Source organism: Stegostoma tigrinum, chromosome 14, assembly GCF_030684315.1.
Source record: "Stegostoma tigrinum isolate sSteTig4 chromosome 14, sSteTig4.hap1, whole genome shotgun sequence".
NCBI classification, from domain to species: domain Eukaryota; kingdom Metazoa; phylum Chordata; class Chondrichthyes; order Orectolobiformes; family Stegostomatidae; genus Stegostoma; species Stegostoma tigrinum.
In genome coordinates, this window is record NC_081367.1 from 60,606,750 (window position 1) to 60,629,342 (window position 22,593).

Genomic DNA, 22,593 nt, shown 5'->3' on the forward strand with positions numbered 1-22,593 from the left:
GACAGACAGAAATTACACACTAGGTTCACTGGCAGCTAAGAAAAGATTAGGTAACAGTGCAGGCAACATTGGGTTTCAAGAAGGGATTTCCCCATTGAATTTCTCTTCTCAGTTGGACTCGTGCTCACATTTCAATCTCCAGGCTTTTATTTTCTAATAAGATATGAGTGACTTGTTGTGCGGTTCCAGCATTTATAGATCTGATCATCAAGCAGTAGCCTATAATCAAGCAAGTCTCCCCTCCCCACCTCACCTTCTCTGAAAGGGCTGAGCTGCTGCCTAATGGGCTCAAACTTTGCATCTTTAGCAAGTGCTGCATCATCCACCACCTTCTTCTCAACAAATACAACCAAGTGCTTCTCCTGCATAGAGAGGAAAAAGATACAAAAGAAAGTTTAATTCACGTGAAAGGCCAACAATTCCACCTAGTTCCCTTGCTGTTACCAAATTTTACCAAAGTAATACTGTTCACAAAGTTACAGGTATTCTTATCCTAATTAAGAACTGGAGGAGGAGGAAAATTAGTGTACTATTTAAACCCATACACAACAGGTGTTATTACTTCACATGCAACTCCTTTGTGCAATCTTGCTTTCAACACAATGTTGTTACTTCATTTGGGATCCAATCTACTCATAGAAACAGTGGAAATCATTGAACAGTAGACATTGGCTTCAAAGTAAGTTTGCATTCATGAAAGAAACACTCATTGATAGAAAGACAGAGTCCTATGCATAATAATTTTCACAAGCTGTTAGAAGGTAAATTGTTTGAAGGAATCTAGAGGATCAGAGGATAAGGAGGAGACAGATAAATGGGGTTGAGGATCAAATAAGCCATGATCTTGGTGAATGGTAGAACAGGCTGCAAGGAATCAACAGATTACTCCTATACATAGAATGAGAATCAAAACTAACAAATACTAAAAGGCAACTTAGAAAATTCTAAGAAAACAAACAAAGTCATTTGAAATCTTGTACAAGTTCCCCAACTAGAGAAAAATGAATTATTTAGAACTTTGAGAAGTGTTCACAGAAACCATCCTGGATTTTGTATAGCTGACTACTCGACAAAAGTTTGCTAGCAACATGCAAATTGAATCAGAGAGAGTATCATTTTGATTTATGAAGGCAACATTTGATGGAACCCATGACAACATATCAAGCTCAACGCGATCTGAACCACCATGGTTTTTGACTAGTGTACTGTACTATGATGAGATCCAAAAGGATACCAACCAAAAAAAAAATCTAGTTTTCACCATGACCCTGCAAACGACTTTTCAAAGCAGTACTTCCTATTGCTGTTATAAACAGATTAAGGAACAAATGTATATATTAAATCATCAGTATGAACAAGCTAGTGAAATACCATTGCACATTGATGTGCCTAGACAGTAATTTTCTGTATTAACCCAACACTATAAACAGGGCAGTTATAGTCAAAGTAATACAGCATAGAAATCGGACCTTCAGCCCAAACTGGTACATGCTGACCATGGTGCCCACTCAAAGTTCCGACTGCTTGCATTTGGTCCACATCCCTTCAAACCCTTACAATCCATTACCTGGCCAAATGTGTTTTTTTTTAAATATTGCTACTGTACCTGTCTCAACCACTTTCTCTGGCAGCCCATTCCATATACGTACCACTCCCTGCATGAAGGTGCCTATCAGGTCTTTCTTAAATCTACCCTCTCTCACCTTAATCCTATGCCCTCAAATTTTCAATTCCCCATCCTGGAAAATGACTACATGCATTCATCCTATCTATGCCGCTCATGATTTTATACACTCAGTGAAGTCTCCCTTCATTCTCCGTTATTCCTTGGAACAAAGTCCTATCCTGACCAACCTCTCGCTATAACTCAGGTCCACTAGTCTTGGCAACATCCTCATAAATCTTCTTTGCACACTGTCCAGTTTAACAATGTCTTTCCTATAACAGGATAACCAAAACTGTACATATTACGTTAAGTGCAGCCTTACCGATGGCTTATACAACTGAAACGGAACGTCCTGACTTCTATATTCGGTGCCTCAACTGATGAAGCCCAACATGCTAAATGCTTTCTTCACCAACGTGTCTACCTGAGATGCCACTTTTGATGAGCTATGTGCTTGAACTCCTAGGTCCCTCTGTTCCACAACACACCTCAGGACTTGTACAGTAAATGGTAAGGTCCCAAGTACGACATATTATACTAACCTGTATTTAACTGCATTTGCCAGTCCTCAGCCCACTTCACCCTCCAATGAAGATCCCTCTATAATTTTTGATGTCTCCTAAATTTTGTATCATTCACAAACTTATTAATTATGCCTTGTACATTAACAAAGGTCCCAGCACCGACCCCTGTGGCACACCACTAGTCACAGACCTCCAGTCCAACAACTTTCAAACATCACCTTCTGTTTCCTACCACTGAGCCAATTTTGAATCCAATTAGCTAGCTCTCTCTGGATCCCATGTGACCTAACCTTCAATGACTAGCCTGCCATGCAGAACTTTATCAAAGGCCTTACAAAGGTCTGCCGAAATCAACATCCACTGCCCCAACCTCATCTATCCTCTCGATTACCTCCCTGAATAACTCAGATTTGTCAGACATGACTTCCCATATCAGACCTTGACTATCTAAATGAGGTTGATCATGTCCCTCAGGATCCTCTCCAATAACTTGCCAACCACTGATGTCAGGCTCATTAGTCTGTAGTTCCCTGACTTGTCATTGCTGCTTTTCTTAAAGCAAAGAAACAACATTAGCCACCCTCCAAACGTCCGGAACTTCACCAGTAGCTAAAGATGAAGCAAAAATCTCTGCAAGAACCTCTGCAATTTCTACCCTAGCCTCCCAAAACATATGATGATGGACTTGATCATCCCCAGATAACATGTATGTGGTACAAAACATCCCTGCTCACAGGTTGGCGCAACATCAAGGGCTGAAAGGCCTGTTCTGCGCTGTATTGTTCTATGTTCTATGTTCCCCATATTTTCTTAGCATCCATGATTCCTTCCTCTGTTTCTCCTCAATGTTTATTTTCATTAGATCTCCTGCAGCTCCACTTGATCAACATGGCCATTTATAAGAGGACCTATTCTCTCCCTAGCCACCCTCTTACTCTCAATATAGCTACAGAACCTCGGATTATTTTTAACCTTATCTGCCAGTTTAAAAAAAACTTCAGCCTCATCTTGCATTCTATCACAAGCAATCTCAAGCTAAATGCAATGCTGATTCTTCCATTCCGTTTGCCTCCACACCTCTCTCATTGGCCAAGAATCCTGTACAGCAGGCCTTTCTCCTACCTTCCTAACTTGCATTCCATTTTGGACCCCTCCACCTGGTTCCTTTCATTGGGAACTGTCGATATGATATCAGTTATGTCAATTTCTCTGCTCCTCTCATTTACTCTAACTTACATCCATCAGAATTTGCATCTCTCGTTTTAGATTCCAACACTGCATTATCATTAAATCTGATACCAAGGCTGGTCCTGTAGGTGCTTGGCGGACCAGAGGGCTGCACCTCAGCTCTCTGGCATTTCTTCCCAACTACATTTGTCTTAGCTAAGAAAAAAAGTTAAAACACAGCTATAGAAGCTGTACAATCTATCTTTGAGGTTTCCTGCTGGTTCATATTCTAATTTACAATCATCGGTTTTTTGATCCTCTTTTGCTTTATTCTAAAATCCTCCCAATCCTCAGGTTTACTACAATTTTATGATTTTACAGGACTTTAAAAATAAATTATTCCATTCTTAAATTCCTTTGTTAGCCATGGTTAACGTACTTTTTGACATTTCGTACACATTTTGAAGGAATTATAGTTGCTGATTTCTTTAAAGAACATTGATTGGCTATGTACTGTCATCTCCCGTAAAAGCATTTTTTGCAATCCACCTCATCCAATTTGCTGGTCATAATTTCATAATGTCCTTTGTTCAAATTTAAACCTCTGACTTCAGAACAACCTCACCTTCAAACACCAAGTGAAATTCTTCCACATCACGCTCACTCATCCTGAATGTGTTTTTCTTAAAAACAATTAGTCTTTCGTCATTACGTAGAACCATAACAACATTTCAGTGCAGAAAGTCCATTCAGCCCATCATGTCCATACTGGCTGAATAACTCTAGCAAATTCCAGACACGCACCAGTCTGGCTCAAGTGCTCTATTCCAAGCAATTCATCCTTGATTGATAGACTGCGAGAGACAACCATGACAAGGATTAATTCTGAGATCACTGCTGTTGAACTTCTGCTTTTTAAATTTCCTTCCTAACTCCCTCATTATCTGCTTTCAGAACCTCAATCTTCCTACTTCTTCACTGGTAGGAACGTGGGCAACAACTCTGGCTGTTCACCCTCTCCAAGAAGGATATCCCGCATTTACTCTACAGCATTCTTGACCCCGATACCAGGGAAGCAATACACTATCCTGCAGTTACATTTACGACCGCAGAAATGCTGATCTGTTCCACAGACTACAGAATCACTTATCACTTTTCTTCTCTCCCTCCTCTACAGCTGAGGTGCCCGTGGTGTCACAAACTTGGTTCTGGCTGCACTCCCTGGAGGAACCATGGCACTCATCAAGATCCAAAACTGAAAACCAATTAGCAAGATTGACTCAGACTCCAACACATGCTGATTCCCTCAGATTGCCTGGTGGTCACTATTTCTGCCAGTACACACCTAGCCTGTGGTGAAACCAGCTCCCTATATATGTGTTATCCACACAATTCTCTGCCTTTCAGATACACAAGTGACTCCAGCCACCGTCAAGTTCAGAAACCTGGAGCTCAAGCTGTCACTTCCTGTAGATGGGTTTGTCAAGAAAGCTTGGACAGGGAGGCTGGTGCTGGATTCAACTCCATATATTTTTGCAGCAAACTGTAACCTCTTAAATGTACTAGAGAAATTCCACATTCAGCCAGGGGAGCAAAGGGCCACACGGAGATACTCGCAATTGGTCTCAAGGGGTTGCACAACTTGAATCAGGCCGCGATTAGACCAATTAGAATGAATGGAATAATTTACACTGACTCACCAACCAGCTTCTTCCCCTATACCAAACAATGAGGCTACACAGTGTCAAATGTCCTGGCTCACCTCAATGAGAAAAGTACATAGTTCTTTGAAGGGCTCCAGAAGGGCTTCATCCTTAACTTTTTTGATGACCAGCACATTTGTTGGTGGTTTGTCCCAAGTCAGTCTCTGACTAGTTGGATCTTGAATGTGCCTGAACAGAATTAGAAATAAACATTAAAAAGTCTTGCAAAGAATTAGATGATGCCACCACTTTACAACAAATAAGTAACAAGTGTATTAACAAATAACATTTCAAACTTGGTTACATGAGGAAATGGGAGGGTAGATGACAAAAAATTGGTTAGAAGTAGTCCTTGAAGAGTGTCTTTAAAAAAAAAAGGGGCAGGGAATGAACAGGTGTGGTCTAAGGAGGGAAGTCCAGGGCTTAGGGTTGCAGTCTGCAAATAGGGGGAACTGGGCAGGCTGAGGGTGGATGAGGAAGGTCAGTTTAGAAAGTGGGGGCCACTGAGAGACCAAGGCTTTAAGAGGAGTCAAAGGGGAAAGAATGAAACTGCTCACAGTAAGTTGTTGCAAAAAGGCTACAACAGAGTAGGGGATGAAGAAGAGACTGCAAGAGTTGGAAATGAAGCGAGGAAGTCTGCAAGGGGTATAGGCAAGAGGCGGGGGAAGAAAGCAGCAATACGGCAGAAAGAGGGGTTGGGTGGGGGGAGAGCTCTAAAAAAGGAGACAAAACACAATCTTAAACCTGTCAATAAACAAATACTTCAAGAAATCTTGAAATCACTGAAGTACTTAACTCCTTGCAAATGAATGGGAAATCTCTAGCGTAAAGCTAGATGTATTCAGGATCAACTATGAGAAAAAAATATTGTTTGCTAGCATTAGCACAGACCTCACCAGTCAGCAAGTTTGTTTAGGGTTCTTTGTGCATAAAAAAGGTGTGGGGTTATTTTGAAAACGAAAACTTTTGTTAAGTTAGCACTGGTCAGGCGTAAGTTAAGTATCTAAGAAATGAATGCCTTCCTGAAGCACCTGACTCATAGGAACAGTAGGCCAGTCAGCTCCTTGAACCGGTTCCACAATACAATGAGATCAGGGCTGATCTGTGGCCTAACCCCATATATCTACCTTTGGCCCATATCCTTCAACATCTTTGCCTGACAAAAAATCTCAGATTTAAAATTAACAACTGATCCTACGTCCACTACCATTTGAGAGAGAGTGTTCCAAACATCTATCAGCCTTTGCACGTGGTATGTCTGGCCTTAATTGTCAAACAAGCCCTCCCAGTTCTAGAATACCAGTGGAAACAGTTTACCTTTACCTACTTTATCTATTCCTGATAATATCTTGGATGACTTGGAACAGATCACCCTGTAACCACTAAATTCTAGCGAGAACAGGCCTGCCTTGTATAATCTCCTTTCATAAATCAACTCCTTAAGTCCAGGTATCATTCTTGTAAACCTATGTTGTACTCCCTCCAAGGCCAATATATTCTTTCTAAGGTACGTTAACCTGATCTGCTCACAGTACTAGAAGTAGAGTCTAGCAACGATTTTGTGTGACAGCCACATAACTTCGACAATCTTGCACTCCAGTCTTCTGGAATATATAGCCCACACCTTCCTTTAAATTTAAGCACAGGAAAAATGCACCAACAGGGGCCTAAACCTCTGCATTAGAATTTGGTACATATTTTCTTCATATCTATATTTTGTATATTATTCGTATCTATTATTACTTTCAGTACAATAGAGTTCCTCTAATTATAAGGCCAATCACACCATCCCAGGCTGAGATTTGCTGATTTCATACAGACCAATCCATGAGGCAGATGGTCTTCTTTCTATAGCTGTAGCCACCCTACTTAGTGCAGCTCCTCATTCCCAATACATAAGAGAAGCCCTCAATCAATACTACCACCACCAGCTTTACTCCACAATAAGGGTTTACAGGAAATCCTGGGTTTTCTCACCCAAAATGTCAGGTAGCTGGAACACATTCTGTGCATACGAATGGGGAGGAAATCAAAGCAAAAGCAAATATAAAAAGTATGAGCTGCTATTTCAATTCTTATCAGTTTCCAGACTTGTAGTAATGTTAAATGGAGATGAATTAAAGAGATCGCTAAAACAAAAACAAAACAGCACAATCATCTAGAAATGCAAACATAAAATGAACAATAATCCTTTTATCCTCAAAAAAGATCTTTTAGCTCTTGCTGAACAGGAAAGTCACAAAGTAATATTGTTGTAAAAACAGCAGATAATTTTTAGTAATATAAAAACAAAATACTGCAGTTATTGCAAATTTGAAATAAATTCATGGTGCACTGGAAACAATCAGCAGGTCAGGCAGCATCCAGAGAGAGAAACACAGAGTTAATGCTTCTCATCCATCATGTCTCTTCTCAGTTGAGGTTCAAGCTGAACAAGATTAGAACACAATTAGGCAACTGTTGCTGAACAGCAGAATCAACTTGGGATACGTCACCTAACAAATGGATCTTCAACTTTCCAGCCACTGGGGAGATAAAGAGAGCACTGTCAAAAAATCTCGAACTAACACTGGAACCTTTCTTTGCCTTGTTGTCTGGAATGATTCCAGCAAATTCTTTCCCCAACTGCTTAGACATTATTGCATAAACAATTTGGAGATTTTTTTTAAAATTGTGAAACCGACAGAATTAAGTGAATTAATTATTAATTAAGCTGGAGCAGGTTCAGAAGAGATTTACCAGGATGTTGCCAGCAATGGAAGGTTTCAGTTATAAGGATAGGCTGGAACTTTTTTCACTGGACAGAGCAGGTTGAGAGAAGACCTGATAGATATGGATAAGGTGAACAGCAGGTGTTTTGGGGGCCTATTTTAAAGGGAAAGATTTGAGGTTTTTTTTTAAAAAAAAGAATGGTTTGTGTGGAATGAACTTCAAGAGGAAGAGGTAGATGTGGGTACAGTTAAAACGTCAAAAGACATTTAGGTAAGTACATGAGCAAGAACTGTTTGGAGGGATAACGAGCCAAGCACAGTTAGGTGGAAGTAGTTTAGTTTGAGATTAAGATCGGTCCGGCCCAGTTGGACCTAAGGGTCTGTTTCCATGCTATGACTATATGATTCCAAAACTGGGATCCCCCACCTACAGCACTGCAGCTCAGGTACAAAGACAATAATGACAATCCACTACAAAGTACAGCCACTTCCACTGGTCTTGCTTCCCACAGACCTTGCATGTGGATGAATATGTTCTGTTTATCTAAACAGTTTAATACGAAGATAGATTGTACAAGCACAGATCTTGCACAAAGAAGTTACTTGTTCAAAAGCTGTGCATGTGTCCATGGTCCAGACCAAGAATATTTCCTGGATGAGAAGGTACAGATCCAGTAGTGCAAGGAGCACATTTACCCAGGATAATAAGATAAAGTGGCAAAGAGATAGCAAGTGACGTTAGTGTTTGCCATTCACCCCATCCAATGGCTGCATTTTGCTTGCTTAAGACTGACCATATTCCTTAAGATGGTGGCCTGAACCTTTGAAAACATCACCTAAGGCGCACTAAACCTTTGAATCGTGCTTTACACGGAGCTGGCATAAACTCTAAAACAATCTTAAATCTGACAAATTCAATATTCTACAGTTCGCACTCAGAGCTGCTTCTCACAATGATAAAGATATCACATTCACTGACCTCAAATTTCCCAACAGAATAATAGTGCTACAGCTTTAATTTGTGCATGTCAAGATACCAACTCTGAAAAGACTAAATGAAACCCATTTATTGGCAGCCTTTTTTAATGTTTAAGACAAGGAAAGAATGCTTTTTACTTACATGATACTAGTGGAGTTTTGCAGAATGGAGGCTTTAGGTCCAAAGTGTGTATCAGGAGAAGGGCCATGGAGAAAGTGTGCATGTCTGAAAGGAGAGAAAAGTTATGTTAATTTGTTCCCTTTTTGGTGTATCAGTATCACTTCTCATTGGTGGTTGCCTTTTTATCCCCAGACTTTTCTTCCTTCCTCCCCCCCTCCCCCCACAACTTCTGGAAAAGGAGATAAGAAATATCATTCAGAACAACAGTTATGAACCAAAAATGCACAAACAGTACACTGGTTTATAAGTCAAGGGTGGAATGGACAGCTGCATACAAAACAGAGTTAAGCCCATGAATTTTTTTTTGATAAAGGCAGCAGCTGCACTACTAATGTAGAAGGTCACACATACAGACAAAAACATAGTGAATCAGTTTTATTTAGTCTATGAAAGGACTCTGTAAAATCATCATGCTGGAAATTAAAAACGCTCAAACTTAATTGTGTATAGCAGCTTCTAATTCTGCATTTCCTATTAAAAAGTAATAAATTCTCTCAAATTACTAAACCGAAGCAGGCTGTTCAGTCCAATTGATCAATGCTTATAGTCCACAGAAGTCTTATTCTACATGGCTTCACTTTATCCTACCTGTATTATTTTTCTATAAATTCTTCTCCCCCTCTCTTTTTTTAAGCTTCCCTTAAAGTAACTTATGATAGTCACCCTCAACAGCACCTTTCCATTTCAGAATTCCACATTCTAACTTTTCTCTGGGTTTATATAAAGAAGTCAGGAGAAACTAATTCATTCAAACACATTCCGTCTTAAGTCCGCTCGAGTGTAGCTCACTTTCAGCTGCATCACTGAGGGAATACTGCATTGTAAGGGCGCTACATTCAGGATGAGACTTTACATTCAGGTTCAGTCTACAATCTCAGGTCTATGTAGAAGATCCCACAGCATGATTTGATAAACAGCAAGGAAGTTCTCGCTGGTGTCCTGGTTGATCATGGAATTTACATACCGAAACTTGCCAAAATGGCTTCAAGAAACAAAGGGATCGAGGTAAAGAGATATAAATTACTAAGCACAGCAACAGAAGTTAATAAATCCAAAAAAAATACAAAACACAAGTTAATTTCTTAGGGGTAGAACTGAAAAGCACAAAAAAGTTATATGTTAAACTCATAAACCACATGCAAGATTGCTTTGCACAGTTCCGATCTCCAAATTAAATAAGAGGTCATATATGGAGCCATTGGAGAAGCTGCAAAACAGATTTACTGGGATGATGCCAGAACTGTGAGGCGACAATCAATTCGGGAAGTTTGAACAGGCTTAAACCCTTTCCTTGAGCAAATTAAACAAAAAACAGAGGGATAACCTTACATAGATCTTTCTAATTATTTAAAGGGGTTGATCAAATAGATGTGGAAATGCTGTTTTCATTCATGTGGAAGACCAAAACTAGGAACTACTCATACAAGATTAGTCATAAGTGAACCAATAAAGAACTCAAAGAAAAACAGCTAAATGATTAGAATCTGGAACCTGAGTCAACGAGAAAAAATAGCACAGCAGCAATTGAAATAAGAACAAAAGATGGGAACATCTGCAATGTATATAACTTCAGCACTCAAGCTGTAAGGCGGCACTGCATATAACACAATGGAACCACAATCCTTACATTAATGCTGGGTACTCATTTGTTATAATAAAATTCACCCAATATCATGGAGTGAACTTTCATTTAAAAAAGGAGACAAACGCTCTTCACAGAATCACAGAACTGTTGTGGTGCAGAATGAGGCCATTTGGCCCTATGTGCCTGTACGTATTCAAACAAGCAATGTTAAACAGTGCCAATCGCCTGCATTTTCCCTATACCCTTGCAAAAAATTTCTATCCAAATAATCACCCATGCCTCAATTCAGCCTACCTACTCCACATTTTCAGGGAGTGCATTCTATACTGTAACTACTGTTTCTTCCCCACATTCACTTGTTTCTTTTGCACAACACTTTACATCTATGCCTCCTTGTTCTTCCTATTGTCCCATCGAATCAATCCAGCCTGCTGATGATTTTGAAAACTTCTATCAAATCCTATCTCAGCATTCTTCAAGAAGAACAGTCAACTTCTTCAACCTATCCTCAAAATTGAAGTGTGTCATTACTGCAACTATTCTTATCAACTGCTTCCGCACTCTCTCCAATGTTTTCACACCTTTCCAATAAAGGAAACACCCTCAAAACATACACAATACACCTGCTGAGGTCTAACATATGCTTTATATAAATTAAGCATTTTTAATGGTGTACAAGGTAATGAGATGCATGGATAGAGTCGATAGCCAGAGACTTTTCCCCAGGGCAGGATTGACTGCCATGAGGGGTCATAGTTTTAAGGTGTTAGGAGGAAGGTATAAAGGAGACAGAGGGAGGTTCTTCACCCAGAGAGTTGAACGCGCATGGAACAGTTTGCCAGTGGTAGTCGTGGAAGCGGAGTCATTTGTGACATTTAAGCAACTGCTGAACATGCACATGGACAGCAGTGAATTGAGGGGAATGTAGGTTAGGTTATTTTAATTTTGGATTAGGATTATTCCACGGCACAACATCGTGGGCCGAAGGGCCTGTACTGTGCTGTACTTTTCTATGTTCTATATGTTTTATGTTAATACAGTAAGACATAGCAGAAGCAAGTCATTAAGCCCATCAGATCTGGTCCAACGTTCAATGAGATCAAGGCTGATCAGGCAATCAAAACCATTTTTCTGCCCTTCCTCCATAACCTTTGATTCCCTTACTGATTAAAAATATCTATTTCAGCCTTGAATATACTTAACGACCCAGCCTTAACAGCTCACTTGCAGTAAAGAATTCTACAAATTTACTAAACACAGAAGAAATTTCTCTTCATCTCAATCTAAAATATGCAACCTCTCAGTTGAAGAGTATGCACGCTGGTCCTCGACCCTGCCACAAGGAGAAACAACCTTTCCGCATCTACCGTGTCAAATGTTCAATAGTCCAATCAGCACAGGCCCAATTTACTTGACCTCTCTTCATAAGACAGTCTTTCTGTGCCAGGTATCAACCTAGTGAACTTTCTCTGGGTTGCCTCCAATAGCACCATATCTTTCCTTAGACAAAGGGTCCAGAATTGTTCATAGTCTTCCAACTTCGACTGACGAGAGAATGGAAAAGTTTTGGCAAAACGGCCCTACTTTTATTTCCTTTGAAATAAAGACCAATATTCAATCTGCCTTCCCCATTACTCACTGAATGTCGATGCTAGCTTTTTATAACTCATGGATGAGGACTCCCACATCCCTCGGTTTCTTGTAATTTTTGGCAGACCTTCTCTATTTAAGTAATATTCATCTCCTCTGTTCTTCATGCCAAAGTGCATAGCCTCACATTTCCCACACTATTCCATCTGCCAAGATTTTGCCCACTCACTCTATATCTGTCTGTAGACTGTCATCCTCACCACTTGCCTCCCCACCTATATTTTTGTGATCTGCAAACTTAGCTATGGTACATTCACTTTCCCTACCCAAGTTAGTCATCTATACTGTAAATAATTGTGGGCCCAGTACTGATCCTTCTGTGACACCGCTACTTACACATTTTCAGGATGCCAATGTGCCCATTCCACCTCCACATCTTTTAGTTAGCCAATCCTCAATTTGTGCAAATATATGAACTCCAACAACACACTAATAATAAAGACAGGAGCACATTGTTTTACTAACTGCTGTTTCCACCTGTCATTCTTAGTCTGCGCATGTATACACATAGGGCAATCTGCTCTAACACCCACCTTGGAACTGTACCTCCAATTTTGTATGATCTCTCAATATTTTTCCTACCAAAGTACGTAACTTCCCTGCTTTGAACCTCATCTGCCATCTATCCAACCACTCCTCCAACTTGTTAATGCCCTTCTGGAGTTTCCACACTGCCCTCTTGGCTTACAATTCTTCCAAATTTTGTCTCATCTGTAAACTTTGAAATTGTCCCCTGCATATCAAGATCCAGATCCAGATCATTAATACATACAAAGAACATCAAGAATCCCACATAACAAAAAGTGTGGAGCTGGATGAACACAGCAGGCCAAGCAGTGCTCCTGAGATGCTGCTTGGCCTGCTGTGTTCATCCAGCTCCACACTTTGTTATCTTGGATTCTCCAGCATCTGCAGTTCCCATTATCAAGAATCCCACAGTTGTGTCCTGGAGAAATCAACCACAAATCTTCCTCCAGCCTGAAAGCTATCCATAAGTATGTGTTTCCTATCACTCAACCAATTTTGTATCCACATTGCCACTGTCCCTTTTTGGAAAAAAAAACCATGGCCTATAATTTTCCTCAAGTCTGTTGTGTATCAAATGCCTTCAGGAAATCCACTTTAACACATCAATAGAACTATCCTCAATCTCCGTTACCTTTTTATAAAGCACTGGCAAGTTAGTTAAACAATTGTTCATTTAGAAAATCCATGCTGAATCTTCCTAATCAACCTGACCTTTACCAAGTGACTATTAATTCTATCCAGAATAACTGCTTCCAGAAGCTTCTACAGCACTCAAAGTTAAACTGACTGATCTGTAATTGCTAGGATTACCTTGAAACCCTTCATGAACCATAATGTTTGTAATTCTCCAGTCTTCTGATACCTCCTCCAAATCCAGAGAAGACAAACATTTTAGCCAGTTCACCTGCAATTTTGACTTGCTTCCTAAAAATTCTTCAAATTTAGAAATTAATTAAGTTAAATTTGTATTATGGCAGCTATGTTGGATGTAAATGAACATCTTTCCTGCTCCATCCTTTCAAGCACCTAAAAGCAGTACAGTACAAGTTAGCAGCAAATCAGACCTTCACTTCTACTTATTTGTGGGCTCTCTTATTTACCAATTCAGCACATCAAGTTCTTTACAGCTAATTTTCTAAAGTTATACAGCCAGAGTTGTACAGCATGGAAACAGACCCTTCGGTACATCTCGAATATCCCAATTAGATATCCTGAATTACTCTAGGCCCATATCACTCTGAACCCTTCCTGTTCGTGAGACCATCAAAATTCTTTCTGAATACTGTAACTGTATCAGCCTCTGCCACTTCCCCTGACAGCTCATTTCATACGTGCATGACCCTCTACGTAAAAAAGTTACCCATTATGTCCCTGTTATATCTTTCCTCTCATCTTAAATCTGTGCGCTCTACTTTTGGAATCCCTGACCCTGGGAAAAAGACCTTGGCTATTCAGCCTATCCATGCATCTGATGATTTTATAAACTTCTATAAAGTCAACGACCAAACTCCAATACTCTAGGAAAAATAGTGACAGCCTATTCAGGCTCTCCCAAGAACTAGAACCCTCCAACCGTGGCAATACCCTTGTAAATATTCTGAACCTTTTCAAGTTTAACACTTTGATTCACTATTGCATGTAGAAAATGTGACAGCCAATCTGTGAATATATACACGAGCTTACAAACAGGGCAGAATCAAGCTATTCCAACGTTCAAGCTTCTCCACCACTCAACAAAAGGTACAGGCCAGTCTGACTGTGACCTTAACTCCACATTCCCACCAACCACCAATGAACATTTGATTCCCATTTTTCCATCTACACTTACCTTAAAAATAATTAACGATTCTGCTTCCACTACTGTTTAAGGAAGAGTTCCAAAGATTCACAAGACTCAAAAACAATTTTTACACCTCTTCTTAAACAGGAAAGCTATACCTTTAAACTGAATCTCCAGGTTCTAGTCTCTCCCATAACAGGAATCATCCGTTTAATATCAATCCTATCAAGTCCCTCAGGATCCTGAATGTTTCAATAAGATCACCTCATACTTCTAAACTATGTAGGCCTACCCTCTCCAACTATCCTCATGGGATCACACCCCAATCTCAAATATCAATCAAGTGAACCTCCTCTGGACTGCTACCAGGCTATTTATATGATTTCTTAAATAGAGATCCCAAACTGTACTCAGCACTCTAGATGAGGCCTCAGTATTACCATATACAACTGCAGCAAAATTTCTTTATTTTAATTTGCATATCTCTTGCAATAAATAGCAACATTACGTTTACCATTCTCAGTGCCTGAAAACTAACTCAAAAGCTGTACTTCAAACAGTATCAGGGGCTCTTTAGCATTCCTGAGGTGCTAAACTGGACTTTGGGTTAACATCCAAAAACGCAGTAAGGTACTAGAGAATCAGCCTAAAATTTGTACTTGAAATCTCAAGTCGAATTTCAACTCACAACCTCTCCCTCAGAGAGACTGTCCCAAATTCCTTGGAATGAGGCAGGAAATGCATTGTTAAATTTTCCAGCAAAAAAAAAAACAATTAATTGATATTTCTAATTTAGCAGAGATGAAGAAACTTCTTGGAGCAGGGCCATGTTTCATAGCTTTTATCATGCAGCTGTCTTGCTATATTTTTGGATGCCAACCCTGCTCACCCACCAGACTAAAGGTAAGGATGCTTACTAGAGTGCAATCTATGGAGACCTCACCAAACAGGCATTCTTTGAGTCTAGGCAATGAGTTTTAACCGAAAATAAAATCACAGCTGAACCCTTGTAAGAGACAAACCAACTGCTCGAGTTACTGACCGATTGTGCAGGTGAAAGAAAAACACAATGATTGAGGTGCATTTACACTGGAACTTCATGGAGATTGTCCAAATTCAAGAATAGTGTGAATGCACAGGAATATGCTGGTCTGACATTACTTGGTTCCAACATTGCCTAAATTATAAATCCAATTTATATACATTTTTTAAAATTGGTTCTGACCCTATGGGCATGTTTTAAAATATGCCAAAGCATTGACTTTAATGAGTGTAATATCCCAATTTCACTTTCTGAATATTGAGCTTTTAAACTGCTGAAAGAGGGGCTCTACACTAGAATTTAATTACCAAAGCAAAGGAAGTGATAATTCATATCAGGTGGGCCACTGCAGTACGGATGATTCATCTAACACAGGCTTTTAGTTCTGTTTATATGGCGTTGTTGACTTCTGTGGTAATACTCCTGCTAAGCTTCATGTGTGCTTTACTGTGCAGCAGGCTAAAACATACCAAAAGGGTCTGGTGATGTATTAACTGTGCAGCTGGAGGAGAGGACGCTTTTAAATTTTGAAAAAAAAACTCATTCTGGAAACAACCACATTTTAAAAGTCTTATGCAGCAAGACAAGGGTGCTGGCTGTTCACAGTGGCGGCACAGTGAGTCACAGAATCTCACAGCAAAAGAAGACGCCATCTACCCCTTTGAAAGAGCTGTCCAATTAGACCTAGCCTCCTGAACATTGACAGGTGTTCACTTTTCTTCCCAAAAGTTATTCTTGAATCGATTTTCACCCCTTCAGGCATGCATCCCAGATCATAACTCATTATATTACAAAATTCTACTGATCTCCCCTCTGGTTCTTTCCCCAACTACCTCAAATTTAGGTACTCTAACCAACGTTTCCAACAGAAACAGTGTCTTTCCTTCTACGCCAGCGAAATACTTCACATCTTCGGAAACATTTATTAAACTTCCACTTCTGTTCCCACGAACAACAATCTCAATTTCTCTAACCTCCCACATAACAGACATCATCCCAGTAACTCTGGGAAGACTTCTCTGCCTCCTTGCAAAAGCTGCAGTACCGATTGTTGCAGGCGGGTGACATTACTATTTCCCCAGGATATCAATGTATTGAGTGTTCCTGAAAGGAGCAGCTGAGAGCCATGTTCCCACAGGGTGAAGATGCAGGTACCATTACAGTACCTGTGTCCAACCTTTCGGTGGGTCTTACATTTCCGCGGAGATTTTTCTGCCTGCTCTCGTCTCTTGGGTGACATTTGGTCCTGATTCTTCAATGAGACAGATTCCTGTTTTTCACTAGTTGGTGGCGATGTTTCTGCTCCCTTCTTGGATGAGCGCCCACATCGGGTATTTTTCCAGGTTTCCTCACCCGGACAGGCCTTGTCTTCAGGCTGAGGCTGAGGATCCGGCTGCGGCTGCGGCACAGACACGGAGGGGTTTGGGGGCATTTCTGCCCCATTCAGGGCACTGCCATTATCTGCTGCATCCATCATAAAACTAATGAGGAAGAAAAGCACAAAATACAAAATAAAATGATTACATTAAAATAAATGAAAATAATTTAGATCAATATTTGCACAACACATATGCGATTCAAAATAGTTACATCACAATAAACAGACTGATGGTAACATTGCTGCCCCTACATCAGAAGATAAAGCCCAGTTAAAAAGAAATATCCAAATGAATGAGATTAGAATCTGGCTTTTACCTGGATATTTGTATTTGAATAGGGAGCGGCTACTGGCTCAGTAGCTGCGATCCTGCCTCAGTTATGTAGTGGGGTTCAAGCTTCTCAATAGCTCAGCAAGTAGAGAGCACAGCATCAGCTGCAAATGGATTCTTCATCTACCTGTCTAGTTCCTTGCTACCTGCTGTCAAAGTGCAACAGTTGTTGGGGCTCCTACACTAGGTTAAAGATCACGTGGAGAAAAAGAAACTAAAGATTAAAAAAACCACAACGAAGGCCAAAAGAAACCATGTCTTCGACTGTATAAGACTAAGGCATGGGAGCAGAAATAGGCTAGTCAGCCATTCAAATCGTCTCCAATCATGGCCGATATGTTTTTCATCCCGATTTCCCCCTAACCCTTGATCCCCTTCCTAATCAAGAACTTATACAACTCAGTCTTAAATACATGCAGTAACAAGGCCTCCACTTCTGCAACAATGAGTTCCACAGATTCCTCTCTTCGTCTCAGTTCTAAAGGGTTATCCCTTCATTCGAAGGTTGTGCCCCCAGATACTAGTCTCCTTCACCTGGAGACATCATCTCCACATCCACTCTATCCAGGCTTCTCAGTATTCAAAGTTTCAATCAGATACACCCCACTCACCCTTCTAAACTCCACTGACAACAAACCAGTGTCCTCAACCACTCCTCATACTTTTCATCCCAGGATCATTTTTGTAAAGCTCCCCAGACTCTTTCCAATGCCATCCTTAGGTACAGGGCACAAAACTACTCACAACATTCCAAATGGGTCCAATCAGAGACTTGTACTGGAGAAAACACTTTGAGTTAGAGGAACAAGCAGGCCAAGCAGCATCAGAGGAGCAGCAAAGCTAACGTTTCGGGTCGGGACCCTTCTTCAAAAGTGGGGGAGGCGGAAGGGGCTCTGAAATAAATGGTGGGGGGGGGGTGGTCAGGCTGGAGAAGGTAGGTGGGATGGTGATAGGTGAGTGCAGGTAGGTAGTGGTGGGGACTGGTCAGTAAAGGTGGGAGGAGCAGAGAGGTGGGACAGACGATGGACAGGTCAAGGAGATGGGGATGAGGAGGAGGCTTGGTCACGGAATGAGGCCAGGGGTGGGGAGATTTTGAAGCTAGTAAAGTCCACATTGAGACTATTGGGTTGTAGGCTCCCAAGGCAGAGTATATGACATGTTGCTCCTCCAGTTTCTGGGTAGCATCATTCTGACACTGGAGGCAGCCCAGATGGACATGTCATCCAGGGTGTGGGAGGGGGAGTTGAAGTGGTTCACGACTTGAAGGCATTGTTTGTCACAAACTTAGTGTAGGCCCTCTACAAAGCAGTCTGAGCCTCCACTTGGTCTCAACAATGTAGAGGAGGCCACATCGGGAACAGCAGATACAACAGACCACGTTGACGGATGCGCAGGTGAACATCTGTCTGATGTGGATAGTTTTTTTGGGGCCTGGGGTGGAGGTGATGGGGGCGATGTAGTGGCAGGTGCAGCACCTCCTGCAGTTCCTGGGAAAGGTGTCGGTGATGGTGGGGCTAGTGGGGAGTGTAGAGCGAACTAGGAAGTCGCACAGACAGCGATCCCTCTAGAAGGCAGATAAGGGTGAGGAGGGAGATGTAACCTTCATTGTGGGGTCAGATCGCAGGTGGCAGAGAATGATGCATTGAATTCGGAGCTTAATGGGATGATACATGACGGCAAGGGGGATTCTGTCTTTGTTTTTATTGCTGGGAGGGGGTGAGAGGGCAAAGGTGCGGGAAACGCGAAAGATGCCGTCGAGGGAGTTTTTTTTAAAACCACGGAAGGAGGGGGTGTGGAAGCTGTCCTTGTATTTCAAGGACCGCAACTTCTCCCCGGCCTCATCCCACGACCAACCCCCTTCTCAACCGGTCCATCATCTCTCCCACCTATCCACTCCTCCCACTCCACTGACCAATCCCCACCACTACCTCCCTGCACTCACCTATCACCATCCCACCTATCTTCCCAAGTCCAACACCCCCCCCCTCTATTTATTTCAGAGCCCGCTTCCCCTCTCCCATTTCTGAAGAAGGGTCCTGACCCAAAGTATCAGCTTTCCTGCTCCTCCAATGCTGCCTGGCCTGCTGTGTTGCTCCACATCCACACTGCATTATCTCAGACTCCAGCATCGGCAGTTCTTACTATCTCTTGTAATGGAGAAATTGTACATCTCTGCTCTTGTATTCTAGCCCAATCGAAATGAATACTAACACTGCATTTGTCTTCCTAACTGCCAAGTGAACCTGCATCTTGACTTTAGGAAAATCCTGAACTGGACTCCCAAGTCCCTTTGCACTTCATATTTCCACAGCCTTTCCCCATTGGAAGAGTAGAGGCCTATTCTCAATCAAAGTATATAACCTCACACTTTGCTACACTGCATTCCATCTGTCATTTCTTTGCCCACACCTAGCCTGTCCAACTCCTTCTGCAGCCTCCCTGCTTCCTCATCACTACCTGTCTTTGTGGCAACTACATACGCTCATACTCCCTTCATCCAGATTGTTAATGTATAATGTGATTAGTGATGGTTCCAACACTAATCCCTGTGAAACTCCATTAATCACTGGTTGTCATCCTGAAAAAGGCCTCTTTATCCTCATTTTCTGCCCCCTGCAAGTCAGCCAACCCTCTATCCATGCTGGTACCTTGCTCGTAACATCATGGACTCCCTAGTGGGTGGCTTAGGAAACATATGTAATGAGACAAGTTATGAACTACACTAAAATACAGCAGTTTTAAATTCACCGATTGGGTGGGGGCTTCACTGGCGAGACAAATGTTTATTACCCCTACCAAAATTACTCCCAAAAATATGATACAGTATCACCTAATACACAGTAGTTCTTGTGGTGAACATACTCCCATAGTGTTAATGGGAACTGCAGATGCTGGAGAATCCAAGATAATAAAAAGTGTGAAACTGGATGAACACAGCAGGCCAAGCAGCATCTCAGGAACACAAAAGCTGACGTTTCGGGCCTCGACCCTTCATCAGAGAGCTCTCTGATGAAGGGTCTAGGCCCGAAATGACAGCTTTTGTGCTCCCGAGATGCTGCTTGGCCTGCTGTGTTCATCCAGCTTCACCCTTTATTATCTTGGATTCTCCCATCGTGTTGTTAGGAGAGGAATTCCAGATTCACGAAGCAACAAATGACCAGGAATATAATTCTCAGTCAGAATACTGTGGTTTAGAAATTGAATTACAGATGTCCTGTCTCATGCAAGAAAAAGTACCAAATCAGAGCAGTCGACTGTTCAATCCCTTGAGCCTGATAATTCATGTATTGTGATCACAGCTGACAAATCTTAAAATCTACGTTCCTGCCTTGTCCACTTAGCACCTCCAATAGTACCCTGAAAGATGAGATACCAATCTCTCTTTAAGACACTTAAAGACAAAGTATGCAATTCAGGAGATTTGTAAACCTTTCCTGAATCAAGAGATTTCTGTTCACTTCAGTGCTTAACGATTGACCTCATACCCAGAGACTGTGTCCTGGTTCAAAAATCCCCAGCCAGGAGAAAAATAACCTGACTAAGTTGTTATGCTCCTTCAGAATCATGCATGATTCAATTAGATCACGTCTCATTTTTGTGAAGTCCAGAGAATTGGAGACCCAATTTACTGAATCTTCTCTTCTCATCCCTAGAGCAGCTTGCTGTCCTTAATTCTCTAGCCAGGCGACTGAGGTTGTGGCTTTGGAGATGGTGTCAAATTAGTTTAAGCTAGTTGCTGCAGCAGATCTTGTAATTATACGCACCACAGCCATGGTGCACTGTGAATCATGTGAACATGTAAGGGGCTGAATGGGGAGCCAAAGTAAGCTTTGTCCTGAAAGTTGAAGAGCTTCAGATTTTTTTTTTGTTCTTTTCTTTCAGTTAGCATTTCCCCCATCTAGTTAAGTGGAGAGTATTTAGACACTCATTTGTATGGCTGGTCCAGTTAAGTTTCTAGTCAATGGTGACCAACATCCCCAACCCACAACAGATGCAGATGATTTTGGGGGGGGGGGGGTAATGTATAAATGGTAATATTTTTGAATTTCAGGGGAGGGGGAATTGGTTACATTCTCTCCTCTTAGATCAGTGCTTGGCACTCGTGGTGCAAACTTTGCTTATTAGTTCAGCACAAATGTTGTCCAGATTTTGCTACACACAGGCACAGAATGCTTCACTACTGGAGAAGCAGCAAATGGTACTGAACATTATGCAACCAGCAGCAAACATCTCCATGTCTGACCTTAAAATGCAGTGACAACCATTGATGTACCAGCTAAAAACAATTGGACCTAGGAAACTACATAAAGAAATTCATGCAATGGTGTCCTGAGACCAAACTGATTGGTCCCCAACTATTGCTATTTTCTTTTCTGTCTGGTATGACTCCAGATAGCCGACCAAAGAAAAAAAAAGTGTTCCTCAGTCATTCCCACTGAATTTATTTTACTAGGTTTCCTTAATGCGATGCTTGGGCAAAAATTGTCCAATTGATATCAGGGCAGTCTTTCGACTCAGAAATGTTGTCCATATTTAAGTCGCAATGTGGTCTGGAACCAACCAGCCCTGTCAGAAGCCAAGCTGAGCATCAGTCGCCAGTTTGTTACAAAGTGTCATGCGATAATACCCCATTCCATCACACTAGCTGACTTGACATTCGTCCTTCCTTATGTTGACAAATCTGGTCAGTTTTCTACTTTTTCCGGTAGGTGGCAGTGTTGCAGCTACACTGGGACAGTTTAGTTAGAGATACAGCAAGTTATCAGCATTGCTAGTTATCTTGCTTCACAGCCTTTGCTTCAAGTTTGGCTGAAGACTGGTTTCTGTAACAATGGTAGTTCAGGAGGAAGAGAATGGACCACTTTTTCAAACAGATGGATCACCTGTTCAAACTTCCAACCAAAAAAAGTTGACTGTTTTTATCTTTGACACTAGCTTGGCTGTGCTATCACAGCTTGCAGATGCTCAGAGCTGCCAGTTATTTATTTTCCATAATTAAACAAAACTCAATGGGTCACTGCAAAACTTTGATCGGCTCCACGACTGTGGGATTACTTAGTTATGACTGTAACTTGTTGCTACAACTGTTTTAGCATCCATGCAGTCTTGCTCAGTGGCTTCACAAGGCTAGTTTTGGCTATGTAGGTACACCCAATACTTCAACTGGAATGCTCTCCTGCTCTTCTCATTGAACCAGGATTAGCTCCTTGGCTTGGCAGCAGTAACAGTGACAAATATGTCAAGCCATGAGTTTACAGACTGTGATGGAATATAGCTTTGCTGTTACTGACAGATCGCTGTGCCTCATTAAAGTTCAGCTTTAATGGGGATTAATTCTGGATTTGGCATGCTGGTGTTGCCACAATACA

The 22,593-nt window shown here is 41.4% G+C and overlaps 1 protein-coding gene across 2 annotated transcripts in view; it reads right to left on the minus strand.

Annotated features, from left to right (window-relative positions):
- Positions 1-22,593, minus strand: part of nadkb (NAD kinase b) — a 54,524-nt gene that overhangs the window by 26,715 nt on the left and 5,216 nt on the right. For both annotated transcript variants that reach the window (XM_048542626.1, XM_048542627.1), the window contains exons 2-5: positions 16,682-16,996; positions 8,892-8,975; positions 5,120-5,249; positions 254-362 (exon numbers count right to left, since the gene is read on the minus strand). In XM_048542626.1, the coding sequence (XP_048398583.1) occupies positions 254-362; positions 5,120-5,249; positions 8,892-8,975; positions 16,682-16,996 (638 nt within the window). The remainder of the gene's footprint in view (positions 1-253; positions 363-5,119; positions 5,250-8,891; positions 8,976-16,681; positions 16,997-22,593) is intronic.